This window comes from Mercurialis annua, linkage group LG8 (assembly GCF_937616625.2).
Source record: "Mercurialis annua linkage group LG8, ddMerAnnu1.2, whole genome shotgun sequence".
Lineage (NCBI taxonomy): Eukaryota > Viridiplantae > Streptophyta > Magnoliopsida > Malpighiales > Euphorbiaceae > Mercurialis > Mercurialis annua.
Window position 1 is genome coordinate 37,604,068 of NC_065577.1, and position 15,949 is coordinate 37,620,016.

The following is a 15,949-nucleotide window of genomic DNA, read 5'->3' on the forward strand; positions in this document are numbered from 1 at the left end:
TCAATTTTAGTAACAGATGATGTGATTTCACAGCAGTAGAGGCAGAGGAGGTTGATGAAGGTTGTTGAAACCCTAGAAGAGAGAAAATGAACCAAATCAGATGCCATATGCTTACTATTATTTACTAACTTTCCATTTCTAAATTACACTCTTAATTGACCATTACATACACATTTTGATCTTACAAGAAGAAGAACAACTTATATTGTCATTACATAGAGAATTTTTTTAATGTAAGGTTTTGAGCTAACACGGACACAATCGCGGTAGCGCCACTCCATGTAGATCATCGATCAATAACTTGAATATATTCTAATTAAAAGGACGGTCTGATGAAAGAATATCGCCCGGTGGAAGATCAACGCCACAATTAGCTAGTCCATCGGCAACTCTGTTTCCTTCTCGATATTGATGTTGAACTCTGACAAACCATTCCATTTTGAGCATCTCGTCTATGGAACTAAGCAAGAACTCTTTCATTTCATCTCCTCGGCATTTCTTTCGATGATGGCTGTTTATGGTATCAACCGCTATCTTACTATCACTCTCGACAATCGCACACCGATAGCCCCTTTCCCAAGAGATTCTTAAACCTGTCAAAATCCCCCATAATTCCGCTAAAATGGCAGAGGAGCATCCTGTCAGATGCATGGAAAAACCGACACACCAATTCCCCGAGCTATCTCGTACCACTCCGCCCGCTGTAGCTACACCCAACGAAGGCTTCCATGCGCCGTCTGTGTTGATTTTGACCCAGCCATTTGACGGACAGCTCCAAGAGACCATCTTGAGAATTTTCCGTCTAACCTTGCATTGGTTGTCTAATCTCTGATCCATGGATGCATCAAGAAATTGCCGGCTGCATGGAACTGGTATATGATAAGCCGTGAAACTTAGGCATGTTCTTGTAGTGAATTAACTTCGCAAGCAAGTCCATAGTCTGCTAATAATTCCATCTCCGTAGATTAATTGCGGTTTGCTAATAATTAACTTCTCAAGCAAGTCCATAGGATACTGAAACAAAAGTCGTGTACACGTGGCATATATGGTTGGAATTCAAATTTAATTAATTTTTTTATTTTGCTATTCTACAGAATGAAAATTTTAATTCTTACCTATCTTTCAATTAATATAGATACTTTTAAATTAAATTCATCAATTTAAAATTGATGAATGTTTAAAACTGGCATATATGATCATCATACGAATGTTTCTTGGAGCTGGAGTTGGTTTTGGTAACCAGGTGATCGACTTCAATCACAACTATTTTATGAATTTCTTAATGTATGCTAACTGTTTGATTAAATGCTTCAATGGAATTGCCATTGCATGCAGTTCCATTATTCATATCAGAAATTGTGTGATTTGTGTCCATTTCTTGTCTAATTACTAATCAGGTTGATAATCTTACAACCCTTTAGTATTATCAAAGAATCATCAATTTTAAGTTTAAATTTCAATGATACAGACCTTGATCTGAATTTCAACAGGCACCGAATAGGAATCAACATATTATGATAGCAATAAGTTGAATCTCAGCTGATTGCATTATTATTTCAAGAACCTTAAGGTAAGCAATTTAACATATTACTAGTCTTGTTTGTGCTTACTGTTGTATGTGCTGCTTTTGTATATTGTTTTGCCTCCAAAGTGTTTGATAAAATGTATGTAGGAAGCTTTTGGGATTAATACTAGGAGAATTGCACAAACATTCTCGATTTGTTATGTAGGTGATTATTGGATATCACATCGACGTGAACCCGAGTAGAATATCCGGGTAGAATTATGGATCAGCAATAAATCCCGTCAATTTTGTTATAATTTTGTGGTTTAATTGTGGGTTTTTTTCGACCTCTTGTTGTGATTCTTTTTATCTAATGTCTTTTGAATCCTTTGTTTGCAGGTCTGTATCAATTAGGTTCATGGTGATGGGATTTGTTGGATCTTTTATTAAGCTTATCTTTACCCCTATCAACAACATCATCGTTGCATCTTGAAACCAGCAATTCAATTTCTATCAATCTGTTCATGAAAATTTGTGGGTTGATTATTGATTGTTAGATAAGAGTTTAATTTCAGATTTTAATCATGTGAAATTTTACATTAGCGGTCATGTTTTTGGTGCCTCTAATGAACACTATGGTTTGATGTGAGCTTCTCCCTATCTCCATTATATGATAATTGATTATGTGATATGAAAATCAACTACTGAAATTAGGGTAATGTTCGTAATTTATACATAAGGGTATCCTTAGTGTTATTTAGGTGTTACTTAGATGTACTTTTGGTGTTTTTAATGTTTTTAGGTGTATTCTAAAAGATAAACACTTCTCCGGCGGCACAAGGCCTGATCATGCTCTTCAACTACAAGAAGGGTTGCTATGGTTTGACAGGTTCTTCACAGAATGAAGCTTACGACTTGGGGCAGCTTGAGCTGCATATTGGGTAAGCTTATTTTGTTTATTATTTCTGCTAAATGGGTCTTTTGATGTCATATCTACTATATGTCCAACATTAATTTTGTAGGTTTGATATTATTACATCAGATTGAGACCATTGCAAACCCTAAAGGTCTATGTGCTATGTCATAGTAAAAAATTAGAAAATTTTATGTGTTTGTCATAGTTTCAATAAGTGTATTAACTTTGAATTTAGTTGCTTTTAAGCAACTCTATAACTTTATGTATGATAATCAAATCATTCTGCCGTCATTTTGTCATGATACTTGTGGTTTGATAGTGGTTTCTTTGACCTTTTGTTGCGAGTTCTTTTATCTGCTGTCTTTTGAATCCTTTATTCCAGGTCTGTATTGTATTGGTCTTTGTTATATCTGGTAAGTTAGAACGAACTTCTCTCTTTTCTTGTTTTATGAAATCTGAACTTTGATGCTTTTCATGTCGACAATTTGAAACTGAGTTATTTTTATAAAATTATGGTAATATGCAAATAGAAACGTTGTTATGCTTTATGCCTGATCTTAAGTGTATTTTTAGTGTTTTTAAAGTATGTTTTTAGTGTATTGTAAGTGAATATTAAAATATATTAGTGTATTTTTAGTGTATTAAATGATCTGTAGTAGGTGTATTTTAAGTGTATTTTTGGTGTTCTGTAGGTGCAACTTCAGTTTACTTTCTTTGTTTTTCTTTATATGATACAAGCAAACAGATTGATAGCTAACTTTTGAGTCCATCCAAACTACCAGCTGGTTAATGAATAATGACCCTGAAAATTCAAGTCCCAATGATGTGTATTCAATGTCCTTCTATGAAAGTGTATTAGTGTCCCCTGATTTTGAAAATCAAAATTTACATAATCTGTCAACTTCGTCTGTACTTTCTATAGTTCAGGAAATAATGCTGCAGAATCTACAACTTTGGATGTATATATCAAGTAGCATCCTTATAGAATTCGATTTTTTTGGTGCATAAGAACCTCACTGAGAGCTAATGTGGTGTTTATATAATTGATTCTGCAGATGGGATTTGAAGGACTATGAGAAACAAATGAAGTTTCTTGATCTTGAAGGACTGTTATGTTTATTGGAAGATGGGTTTTTTCATGGCTTGGTGTCTTGTGAAGCATTAAAAACAAGTCACAAAGCTGTCAACATAGAAAATAAAGAGACAGCAGAATATGAGGGAATTGTGTCTGGTTTTTGTAAAAATAAAGAGAAAGCAGAAACATTATGATTTGTAACTAATGACCGATTTGCAAATTGCAACTCATGAAAATTCTGCGTGGGCCAACATTTGTTTATCATATAAAATCAAAATTAAATTAATGGTGTCTTTAATTTTTTAAGTGTAATTTTATAGTGTATTTTTAGTGTATTTATGGTGTATTTTTAAAATTTACTTTTCAATATAGAAGTACCGAAAATACATCGAAAACACTAAAAAAATACCGGAAAAACATCCAAAAGTGCTAAAAAAACTATGAAAAAGTGAAATTTTGTAAATTAAATTAATTTTGAAAAATGTAATTATCATAAACACTATGATAAATTCAAATCGTCCAAATCATAACCAAATATTGATCTGAATAAGTAATACAAGTGTATTTTCCCAGTGTATTTTCCCACACATTGCTCTTTCAGATCCAACACTTTAATTTAATTTTTATAAATTTCGAATCTTTAAATGAGACCAGTATCGAACCATTTAGGCCAATGACTTTTACAGTTTTTTTTTTTAAAAATTAAGCAGCCTTACACTAATATATTATGGGGCTTTTTACACAAACAACCTACTTTGCCAATTTCTTATCTTTTATACGGGTCCAAATTTGCCTTTTCTAAACTACCATGTGCGCCCTATTTTATTACTTTTATACGGACTCTATATATTAAACCCTAACAGCATACAAATCATAATTTCATTTATTTTCTCTCTCCTCATCATTCAATTCTCTCTTCCTCTCAGTTCATCTTCCTCTTTTTTTTACCGTTCGCCGTCTTTTGCTGAGCCGTCCTCTGTTCCTCCGCTCCTCCGTCATCGTTCTCATCATCGCCTCCGTTGTCATTTTTGTTAACGCCATCATCTCCTCTGCTCATCGTCGTCATCTATTTGATTTCAGATCTATAATTTATTCATTATTCTTCTTCTTCTTCTTTTTTATTTTCAGATCTACAATTTTTTACTGTTATTTCACCATTAAACATGTATAGAGATTATATTTTAAGAATATAATGCTAATTTCATATTATGTAATATAAATTTATGGTTATATGGAATAAATTTTTGTTATTTCTGCATTTTTTGTGTTTGGTTGTATTTCTGTGTTTTTTTATTCTGCAGTTCGATTTATTGATGATGGTTGCTGAAATATTATAATATTACAGTGTTGTTGATTTTATGTTGATTTTGTGTTGATAATCAGTTGGTATTTCCTTAATTTTAACATTGAAAAAATTTATTCTAAAAAAAATATTAGCAAATTAGATAATTTTGTGCGTGAAATAAACTAAAAAAACAAAATTTAAATGATATCAGATAAGGATATGTTAGCATTATTATGTTGACATGTTGTTGATTTCTTGTTGATGTTTTATAGATTGTCACAATTTTTCAAAAAATTATGTTTTATTTTATTCCTTATGTTGATTCGTTGTTGATTTATTGTTGACATTATGTTGATACGTATTTCAACTTTTTTTGATTTTCAATTTTATGTTGACATGTTGTTGATATACTGTTGATAACATGTTGATTTTTCAATCATTGAAAGAAAAATAAAGTTAGTCTTAAATTGATGTATTAATGAACTATTGATATGTTTTTAATAATATGTTGATTGTTTTTGACTTAAATCAATCAATATTCTCATTTTACAAACATCTTGACTAAATTAGCATTAATTGTTGATTCGTTGTTGATTAATTGTTGACATTATGTTGATAAGTATTTTTACTTTTTTTGATTTTCAATTTTATGTTGACATGTTGTTGATATACTGTTGATAACATGTTGATTTTTCGATCATTAAAAAAAAGTAAAGTTAGTGTTAAATTGCTGTATTGATGACCTGTTGACATGTTTTTGATAATATGTTGATTGTTTTTTGCTTAAATCAATCGATGTTCTCATTTTACAACTAAATTAGCATTAATTGTTGATATCATGTTGACATTATGTTGATAATTTGTTAATATGATAGTAGTAATTCTACTAAAGAACAACAAAGGTACAAAATGTTTAAAATAAATGAATCAGATAAAGATATTAGCATAGTAAGTAATCAAAAAATATGAAAAAACAACAACAATAATTCAAATGAAAAAATAAAATTATTCTTACATATAAAAATAAAAATATATTAAATATACACCAACACAACAGTTCACAAATTAAAGAAATTTATTTCAAAATATTTTTTTTCCTCAATTCTCTTTGCAGCTGTACAGTTTCTTAATCACTTGTATAACTATTTTGTGTTCCACCTCTCATACCTAACTAAATTTCGACAAAGACGGTTATGATACAGTTTCATTTCATCTAACGAAAGTTTATTTCACAGATAATATTATCTTATTTGTCAATGTTAAAATAAAAAGAATCAGTAGATATCAACATAATATCAACATAAAGTCAACATAAAATCAACAACACTGTAACATTACAATAATTCAGCAATCAATCATCATCAATAAATCATTCTGCAGAATAAAAAAACGCAGAAATACAACAAAACACAAAAAAATGCAGAAATAACAGAATTTTATTATATAAAATCACAAAATTATTCTATATAACATGAAATAAGTATTAGATTCTTTAAAGATACTCTTTATACATGTTTAATGGTGAATCAACAGTAAAAGATAAACAAATTACAGATCTGAAAATAAAAAAGAACAAAAAATTTCAGATCTAAAATTAAAAAGATAAAAGAAAGATGACGCGGCGAGACAAAGGCGGAACGATGGAGGCGGAACGGCGGAGGCGGAACGGCGAAGGCAGAACGGCGGAACGGAGGAGGCGGAACGGCGGAAGCGAAGGAGCAGAAATCGTGAAAATTTTCTTTCACAGCTCAAAAGAAATCGTGGAGAAGAAGAATGATTGAGAGAAATAAAAAAAATCGTATAAAAGAAAGAAATTTGAAGTACAAGTTATCAAAGTAAGAAAATGAGGTAGGTGAAGTAAAGATTTAACTTGTCCTGTATAAAAGAAAATGGGCTGTCAAAATCAGTATTTTATATAAAAAGCCCTATATTATGTTGCACAGAAATAGAAAAGCTAACAATTATAAAAAGAAATTTTTTATAGAATTATTTTTCTATACTATATATAAAAGTACGGATGGGGGGACAGGCAAATTTACCGAATAATCCTTTCTAATTTATTACTAAATAATGGTTGTATGGTCATTAACTAATTATTTATTTAATTTATTACTAAAGACATAATACGATTAGAATCCTAACTATAATAGAATTAGAGACCCAATTAGAATTAGAGTCCTAAATATAATAGAATAGAGTTCTAATTAAAAAATAACTATATTAGTGGTTTAATAAAATATTAATATGCCTAATATAATTTCATTAATGAAGTTCAGTGTTCTCACAATCTTTACAAAAAATGGCCAATTTATGAACTTATCATTAATAGGTTTTCTTTTGTTCTCTATTGCTTTTATTTGGTTTTAGGGTTTATTTCTAGATAAAAATGTAGCCGATTTGTTTGTTAACCAAGAAAAAAATTACACAGTTTTATATGGTGATTTTCCCAATCTTATTAATAATTGATTATGTGCTGTATTCCTAATTGAATATGTGCCGTATTCCTAATTGATGAAGATTTTGTATATTATGATATCTTATTTGGTATATGATTAAAGGATATAAATTCCAAAATTATAGTATGTTATAGAATTTGTAGTGATATGATGCTATATTATCTCTCGGACATAAATTTATAATTATCACAATATTATTTCTAATAAAAATATATTATACTGTAAAATAAACTATTTATAATATTTATAATTACTATTTTAATTATTTAATCATCTACAATTCTAATTAAGATAAATTGTTTTAATAAAGTAATGTATAAATTATTATTTAATATTTATATTATAAGTAATTATAATTGATTTTTTTTTATTTTTATAGTAAATAATTAATAAGTAATAAGTAATAAGTAATAAAATGTAAATTGACGAGTCAAATTATGAGCCACGTGTGAAACACGTAAAGCGACACTAGTAGATATAAAAGTTTCATAATTTCAAAAATCTTTCTCCGATTATTAGAAACAAAATATCCACAAGTTGTTATCAGTAAGTTTCAGTGCAATATAACACAAAAATAAAAAGTTGTTTTTCAATAGTATGATCCTCCGTGTGTTGCTTTTTAATGGTGTGATCGTCGATGTTTCGTTTTTTTTCCTAATGTTTTGCTTATATGGCTTTTTTACGGGGCAAAGTATGGTTAACAAAAGAACATTGTAGGATTGTTATTTGATGTATCTCAATTTAGTTATTTGATGTATTCAGCATTAGTCCTCTACAATTATTTCTCGACCAAATTCCTGACGAACAATACAGTTCCATAGAATGCAATCTGTGGAATGAAGACGCAGGATGCATCAAATGGCTTGATTCCAAGCAACCCAATTCCGTAATTTACGTAAATTTCGGAAGCATTACAGTTATGACAGTTGAACATGTAGTTGAGCTTGCTTGGGGACTAGCTAACAGTAACCATAACTTCTTGTGGATAACAAGGCCAGATTTGATCATGGGAGAATCAGCAATTCTGCCACCCGAATTTCTGACTGAAACGAAAGAAAGGGGCTTTATAGCAAGCTGGTGTCCGCAGGAGGAAATACTGAACCACCCATCAACGGCCGGATTCCTGACTCACTGTGGATGGAACTCAATTCTCGAAACTATCTCGTCAGGAACTCCGATCATCTGCTGGCCTTTCTTTGGAGAACATTTTGTTAACAGCAGAAAAAGCTGTGGTGAATGGGGAATTGGCATGGAATTGGGCAGTGATTTCCATAGAAATGATGTGGAGAAGCTTGTTAAGGAATTGATGGAAGAAGAGAAGGGGAAAAAGATGAAAGAAAAGGCGTTGGAATGGAAGAAATTAGCAGAGGAGTCGGTGAATAGTAACGGGTCATCTTCGTTGAACTTCAACAACCTAGTGAACGAAGTCCTGCTATCGTAGTGATCTTTCTGTAACTAACGGTAACCCAGGGAACCCGGGTTTTTAATATCCTAAATCGTATAACGTTTCCTATCTTATTTTTTTATGGAATAAACTTGTCTAGGATTTCATTCTGGATTTGGTAAGTGACCAATAAAATGTCTATGTCATGCCATTTGGCTTCAATAATTGATTCACCGATTTCTTTTTGGTTCTTATGATCCGTAGTAATGTAAGTTATATTTGTGATCATCATACTGGTTTCTGCAATTTTCCTTAAATTTGCAAAAAAAAGAAATTTCCAATCACTTGTTTTCAATATAAAATCACCACCTTTACACGAATTCTCAAAAATAACACGACCTTTAAAACGTGTCAATTCAGGGCATCACCTTTCATTTCTTTTCAAAAACAACATGGACACGTTTTTAGATAAAATTTTGCTGACTTGGACATCTAATGGGAGCGCCACGTGTCATGCCACGTCAGCAAAAATGCCATTAAAAATGTGTCCATGTTGTTTTTGAAAAAAAATGAAAGATGGTGCCCTGAATTGCCACGTTTGAAAGGTCGTGTTATTTTTGCAATTTCGTGTAAAGGTGGTGATTTTATATGTAATTAACCCTAAAAAATACTATTTATTCCTTATCAATTATGGACACATTTATCATAAAAATAAATTAAAAAATTAATTAGACCTATTATTTTTCATTTGGATCGTGGGTATAATTGATACAAATAGCAAAACTATTATTTTTCATTATCTATTTATAATTTTGAATGTAATTTATTTATTTTTGCCTTCCTTCTCAGTATTTTCAATAGGAATTGGAGTACACTTCAATCTCTGACGGGAAAATAATTTATATATCCAAATAGTGTATTAGAGGCTATTAATTTTCCTATTCCAAATTCCAATTCCAATTGGGAATTTCATTCCTCACCCAACTAAAATTTTCTTACTAAGATAATTATAAATAGCTTCAACTTTTGTTTATTCGTGCAAATCATAATATTCATAGAGATGGCAAATTGCAGTGTAATTTTACTAGAAGACGAAGCTAAAAATAATCCAGAAAATCATACTCCAACTAAATCAACTCCACAATTTTACATCAAGGTAGTACCCAATTCAATTGTCAATCTTGAATTACGTGAGGATCACGTCATGGATTTAGTATGGGATTTCAGGAACGCCACATTACTTGCAGAACACGGCGTTATATTTCAAGAACAGAGAATGCAAGATGCTATAAGCCAAGTTCTTGTTGGTATGAATGTTGGTAATGAGTTAGGAATCTTGAAAGATGATATATCGTTGAAGGTCCGTGATATTGCTCGTCAAAACTATGATGTGAATCGGAGAAAGGCGATGATCTTGATGGTTGGTTTTGTAGAAACTCCGCGATATATGGATTTCGATGGTTGGTTTTGAAGAAACTCCGCGGTATATGTGAAGATGAATGTGATTTTAGTTCTGGTAGTGATTGTGGTATTAATTCTAATAGCAATAAAGGTTTTGTTGGTGATTAGTATGATTAAAGTTGTTTAAGAACATTCGCTTCAAAGAAACAACAAATGTATGAATGTTCATCTTTTTTTTCTCTATTAATTGTCAGAAATTTATAATATTACATACACTTAATATGAGAATCTCCACTCCTATGCTAAATTTAACATTTATAATGAAATGTGCTTTTCCTTGCTATGTTATATGGTGTGCTAAATTTAACATATGCTAAATTTTGTGCTAAATTTGGCACCATTTTATCATATGCCAAATTCTTATCCACTTAAACTAATTACAAAAGTGTCATTAATAGCAAATACTATTAAAAATAATAATTCAAATAATTAATTAATAGCATATTATATAAAAACCATTAAAATAATTTAAATTTATAATATCTTTATTATGTATATTTAAATTTAAACATAATATAATTATTTTATTGAAGTTATTTATTAAAAATGTATATTGTATAATTAATTAGTATTTATTAATGAGATTTAAATATTAAATTAAAATTGAACTTATTAATAAATATTTTACTTTACTTGCATATAAAATAAATATCACTACAAAATTAAAAATTTATCATTTTTAATAGCAATGTGTATTGGAGCCCAAATTTAAAATTCTTGCTATATTTAGCATTTTGCTATATTTTGTGTTAAAAATAGCATTAAATATAGCATATGCAATGGAAATGTTTTTAGTACTTTTTAGATATTATATTAGTAAAATGCCAAAATAAAGTGAAACTTTTGAAAAATATATATGTAAATTTTTGTAATACATCATTTAAAACACTAAAAATACGTATCAAATTGTACAATTATTAAATTTAGCTAAAATTGATCTCGACTTTTTAAAATTGCTATAAAATTACTGAAATTAAATATTTTTAACTGAATTTATTAAAAAAATCGAAACAATTTGGATTTAATTTTAGATGATTAGACCTCAAATATATATGATAACAATATGCTCATGTTATTAATTATGAGAACAGTGCGTTATTTATTTTTATTATTAATTCAATGGAAGTGTTTTGGGGAAAAACACAAGAAGATTAGGAGTGTGTATATGCTATAGGAAATTCCCTCTTTTTATTAAGCTTAATGTCAAAAAAAATCACGAACTTTACACGTTTTCTCATTTTAATCACGCAGTTTAAATTTTCTCATTTTCATGCACGAACTACCACTTTTTCCAAATTTATACGCGGTGCTGAGGTGGCACTCATTCATTGGTGTAAAATGACATCCACCTCAGCGAATTACACCATGTAATTGTGACACCTCAGCATCGTGCATGAATTTGACAAAAAATGGTAGTTCGTGTATGAAAATGAGAAAATTTAAACTACATGATTAAAATGAGAAAACGTATAAAGTTGGTGAATTTTTGTGACATTAACCCTTTTATTAATGTTCAAAAGTTATGGAGTTTGAATAGTACTTATCTTAAGTTATATTATATTATATTTATATATTCGATTTAAAAAATGCCTATTTAGATTGAATAAATCCGTTCAAAAATGAATAGTTATATTAAAAATTAAAAGTAATATTCAATTTGAAGGTGGAAATTAGCTAGACACCATATTTCCTATTTTGATTTAGGAATACTTGTTAGAAAATTATATATTTTTCATGTTAAAAAAATATGTGTCAAATGGACAATGCATTATGTCTTAATATGACACATTAGACATTAAGGTGTCAAGTATACAATATAAATTTGACACATTATGCATTAAGTGTCATGCATTTAAACATTCATTTGACACCTAATTATGGTCTAATTAAATTAATATAAATTATTATGATATGGATTAATCTCATCCGTTGATTTGGTTATGTGATGGACGTACCGGATTGAATTGAAATGTCTATATATAGCATGAACTTTGGTCCTCTCTCTACCACCAAAAAACACAACTCTAACTCCATCTAAAAGAGAGTGATTAAGAAATTAAGGGTTAAGGGAGAGAAATCAATTTTCACTCATGGCTTCAAATGAAAATTCTCTTGGAAATTCAAGTAAGTTTTCTATCAATATTTATTTACGGTATTATGAAATTATTTAGTTTTAAAGATCCTTAGGTTTATGTTAATGATGTCTTGTTAATGCAAAATATAGCAAGTCGTATTATGCGGTTAATTACATTTAGTTAAATTCTGTCTAAGGAGGTCGGTACTTAAGCGGTCCGCTTGTGACCCTCCGATCTTTCCTGGGAATTTTTCTACTGTAATTATATTCGACATAATACGTGACTCGTATAATTGTTTGCATTATCTAACAAGTGGTATCAAAGCGTATGGTTGAAAAAACTAAATAATTTCTATACATAATAGATTTACGTATAATTGATAGATTTATGTTAATAATAGATTTATGATTTAATTACATATAAAACATAAAGTTCATGATAGTTAATTTAATTATTAGTTCATGATGAAATTATAATTTACATGTGTTTTATATGTAAATAAATATATTAATTGTTATAGTTTAAAGTTACCAAAGTAACTTAAACTAGAATGAATTTGACGTATATAGTTTAAAGTTACCAAAGTAACTTAAACTAGAATAAACTTTACATATATAGTTTAAAGTTATTAAAGTAACTTAAACTATAATATATGTATTTTAATACCATAATAATGTATAATGTTTGACAATCGATAAAAAAAAATTAAATATTTATCCAAAGATAAATTATTATTTTATGATTGTTGAACAATATTAAGATATTTTAGTTAAATATATTTAATTATCCAAAGATAATAAATATATTTAATTAAAATGTGATAATTATCCATTATGTTTATATATATGGTATTTAAAGTATGATGTAGTATCTACCCAAAGGAGAACTACTTTAAGAATTTTTCTGAATATAAATTAATTGTGAGCTTTATGTTATATTTTGCAGCTGTTGCAATTCATTCACATGCATCATCTGTTACTGTTTTTAATGGTACAAACTTCTCTGAATGGCACGAGCAAGTTGATTTCCATTTAGACTCTATGGATCTCAACTTAGCTTTATTAGAAGTTAAGCCCGCTGCTATAACTGATATAAGTAGTGAGGCTGAGAAGTTACACCTTAAAGCATGGGAACGCAGTAACAGATTATGCCTAAAATTTTTTCGAATGACAATTGCCAACAACATTAAGTCTACTATTCCACAAACAGAAAATGCTAAAGAATTTCTAGCATTCGTGGAAGATCGTTTTCGTTCTGCTGATAAGTCTCTCGCTGGTACATTAATGGCAAAGCTCACGACCATAAAGTATGATGGGTCAAAGAGTATGCAAGATCATATCATCGAGATGACTAATATCGCAGCAAGACTGAAGTCCTTGGGATTGGCTGTGGAAGATTCCTTTTTAGTGCAATTTATGTTGAACTCGCTTCCTCCTGAATATGGGCCTTTCCAAATTAATTATAACACTATAAAGGATAAGTGGGATATTAATGAATTGGCTGGTAGGCTTGTTCAGGAGGAAACGAGGTTAAAAACTCAAAGGAATCACATGGTCAATCTTGTGGGTCAAGGAGCTGAAAAAAGAATTAAAGTCAAAGCCAAAAAGTTTAAGAAAACCAAAAGACCGACTAATGTTTCTCAGGCCGAAGAAAAGGAACGAAAGATTGATAGATGTCATTTCTGTAAGAAAGAAGGACACTATCAGAGAGATTGCTTAAAACGCAAAGCTTGGTTCGAAAAGAAAGGTATCTTTCATTATGCTTCTCCGATTTTCGAATCAAACTTAACTGAAGTTCCTAATAATACTTGGTGGCTTGATTCTGGTGCTACTACTCATGTGGCTAATATGTTGCAGGGATTCACTACGATCCAAACTACAAACCCAACAAGTGATTTCCTATTTATGGGAAATCGCATGAAGGCACCGATTGAAGGAATTGGGACTTATCGTCTAATCTTGGATAATGGCTATCAATTAGACTTATCTGAGACCATTTATGTACCTTCAATCAGTAGAAACCTTATTTCTGTTTCTAAACTAGATGTTTGTGGTTTTAATGGAAAATTTGGATCTAATAGTTTTAGTTTGTTTAAGAATTCTAGAATTATTGGTTCTGGTTTTCTTGTTAATGGTTTATACAAACTAAAACTTGATAATATTTTTTATGAATCTTTGCTCGCTGTAAATAGCAGTATTGGTCTTAAACGTAGCATGATGAATGAAAATTCTGCTTACTTGTGGCATAAACGTTTGGGTCATATATCCAAGGAAAGATTACAGAGATTAGTAAAACATGAAATTCTTCCAAATTTGGATTTTACTAATTTCGAAATATGTGTGGATTGCATTAAAGGTAAGCAAACCAAACATATTAAGAAAGGAGCCACAAGAAGCACTCAGCTTCTTGAAATAATACACACCGATATTTGTGGACCTTTTGACACTCCGACTATTAATGGAGAAAAATATTTTATCACTTTTATTGATGATTTTTCACGTTATGGTTATATCTATTTGCTTCATGAAAAATCTCAATCAGTTAATGCCCTTGAGACATACATAAAGGAGGTTGAGAGGCAATTAGATAAAAAGGTGAAAAATATAAGATCTGATAGAGGTGGTGAATATTATGGAAAATATAATGAGTCTGGACAGTGTCCTGGTCCATTTGCAAAGCTCCTCGAAAATCATGGCATATGTGCACAATACACTATGCCAGGCACACCTCAACAAAATGGTGTAGCAGAAAGGCGTAATCGGACTTTAATGGATATGGTCAGGAGTATGATGAGTAACTCCTCTTTACCCAAATTTTTGTGGATGTATGCTCTTAAAACCGCAACATATTTATTAAATAGGGTTCCTAGTAAGGCAGTTCAAAAGACTCCTTTTGAATTGTGGACTGGAAGGAAACCTAGTTTACGACACCTGCATGTTTGGGGTTGTCCAGCGGAAGCAAGAATTTATAATTCACATGAAAGAAAATTAGATTCTCGAACTGTTAGTGGTTACTTTATTGGTTACCCAGAGAAATCTAAAGGGTATATATTTTACTGTCCAAAATATAGTCCGAGGATTGTTGAAACCGGAAATGCAAAATTTATTGAGAATGGTGATGTTAGTGGGAGTAATGAACAACAAAGTATGGAGATAAAGGAAGTTAAAGTAAATGTCCCATTATATATGGATATTCCTTCATCTATTACTTTGCCGAATGTTGTTTCTGATGTTGAAAGAAACAATAATAACATTGAACAACATTCGAATGAAGAACCATCCCATCAAATAACTAACTCACAAATGACTATTGCAAATGAACCACAAGAAATAGTAGTAAGAAGATCTCAAAGGGAAAGGAGATCAGCTATTTCAAATGATTATGTGGTATATTTGCAAGAGTCAGATTTTGAAATTAATGAGGATCCGGTTTCATATTCACAAGCCATTAATAGTGCTGAATCTGATAAATGGATCGATGCTATGAAAGATGAGTTAAATTCTATGAAGCAAAACAATGTTTGGAATCTTGTTAAATTGCCATCTGATTGTAAAAGAGTCGGGTGTAAATGGGTCTTTAAGACAAAGCGCGACTCAAAAGGCAATATTGAAAGATATAAAGCCAGACTTGTTGCTAAAGGTTATACTCAAAAAGATGGCATTGATTATAAGGAGACATTTTCTCCTGTCTCAAAGAAAGATTCACTAAGAATAATTATGGCACTAGTAGCTCATTATGACTTAGAGTTACATCAAATGGATGTGAAAACAGCCTTTTTAAATGGAGATTTAGA

The 15,949-nt window shown here is 30.2% G+C and overlaps 2 protein-coding genes across 9 annotated transcripts; both read left to right on the plus strand.

The window, feature by feature from the left end:
- The first annotated feature begins 1,098 nt into the window (after positions 1 to 1,098).
- On the plus strand, positions 1,099 to 3,781 carry LOC126660701 (uncharacterized). Of its 8 annotated transcripts, none has more exons than XM_050354333.2 (4): positions 1,099 to 1,243; positions 1,491 to 1,570; positions 2,307 to 2,445; positions 3,476 to 3,781. In XM_050354333.2, the coding sequence occupies exons 3-4, from the start codon at positions 2,354 to 2,356 to the stop codon at positions 3,687 to 3,689; spliced, it is 306 nt and encodes a 101-aa protein (XP_050210290.1). In that variant the 5' UTR covers positions 1,099 to 1,243; positions 1,491 to 1,570; positions 2,307 to 2,353; the 3' UTR covers positions 3,690 to 3,781. The 8 variants fall into 8 exon arrangements, with proteins under 8 accessions (XP_050210290.1, XP_050210284.1, XP_050210287.1 ...); XM_050354327.2 differs by having other exon boundaries at positions 1,100 to 1,243; positions 1,491 to 2,038; XM_050354330.2 differs by having other exon boundaries at positions 1,100 to 1,243; positions 1,731 to 2,445.
- Positions 3,782 to 7,906: 4,125 nt separating this feature from the next.
- LOC130014975 (7-deoxyloganetin glucosyltransferase-like) lies at positions 7,907 to 8,874 on the plus strand. Its single transcript, XM_056104176.1, has 2 exons — positions 7,907 to 7,927; positions 7,982 to 8,874. The coding sequence occupies exons 1-2, from the start codon at positions 7,907 to 7,909 to the stop codon at positions 8,675 to 8,677; spliced, it is 717 nt and encodes a 238-aa protein (XP_055960151.1). The 3' UTR covers positions 8,678 to 8,874.
- Positions 8,875 to 15,949: the final 7,075 nt, after the last annotated feature.

Excerpts from the sequence above, each read along its gene's own strand:
- LOC126660701 (XM_050354333.2), top strand. The coding sequence starts at position 2,354 with ATGCTCTTCAACTACAAGAAGGGTTGCTATGGTTTGACAGGTTCTTCA. Across the intron at positions 2,446-3,475 it reads CAGCTTGAGCTGCATATTGG|ATGGGATTTGAAGGACTATG; the intron begins GTAAGCTTATTT and ends TTGATTCTGCAG.
- LOC130014975 (XM_056104176.1), top strand. The coding sequence starts at position 7,907 with ATGGCTTTTTTACGGGGCAAA. Across the intron at positions 7,928-7,981 it reads TGGCTTTTTTACGGGGCAAA|TTATTTGATGTATTCAGCAT; the intron begins GTATGGTTAACA and ends ATCTCAATTTAG.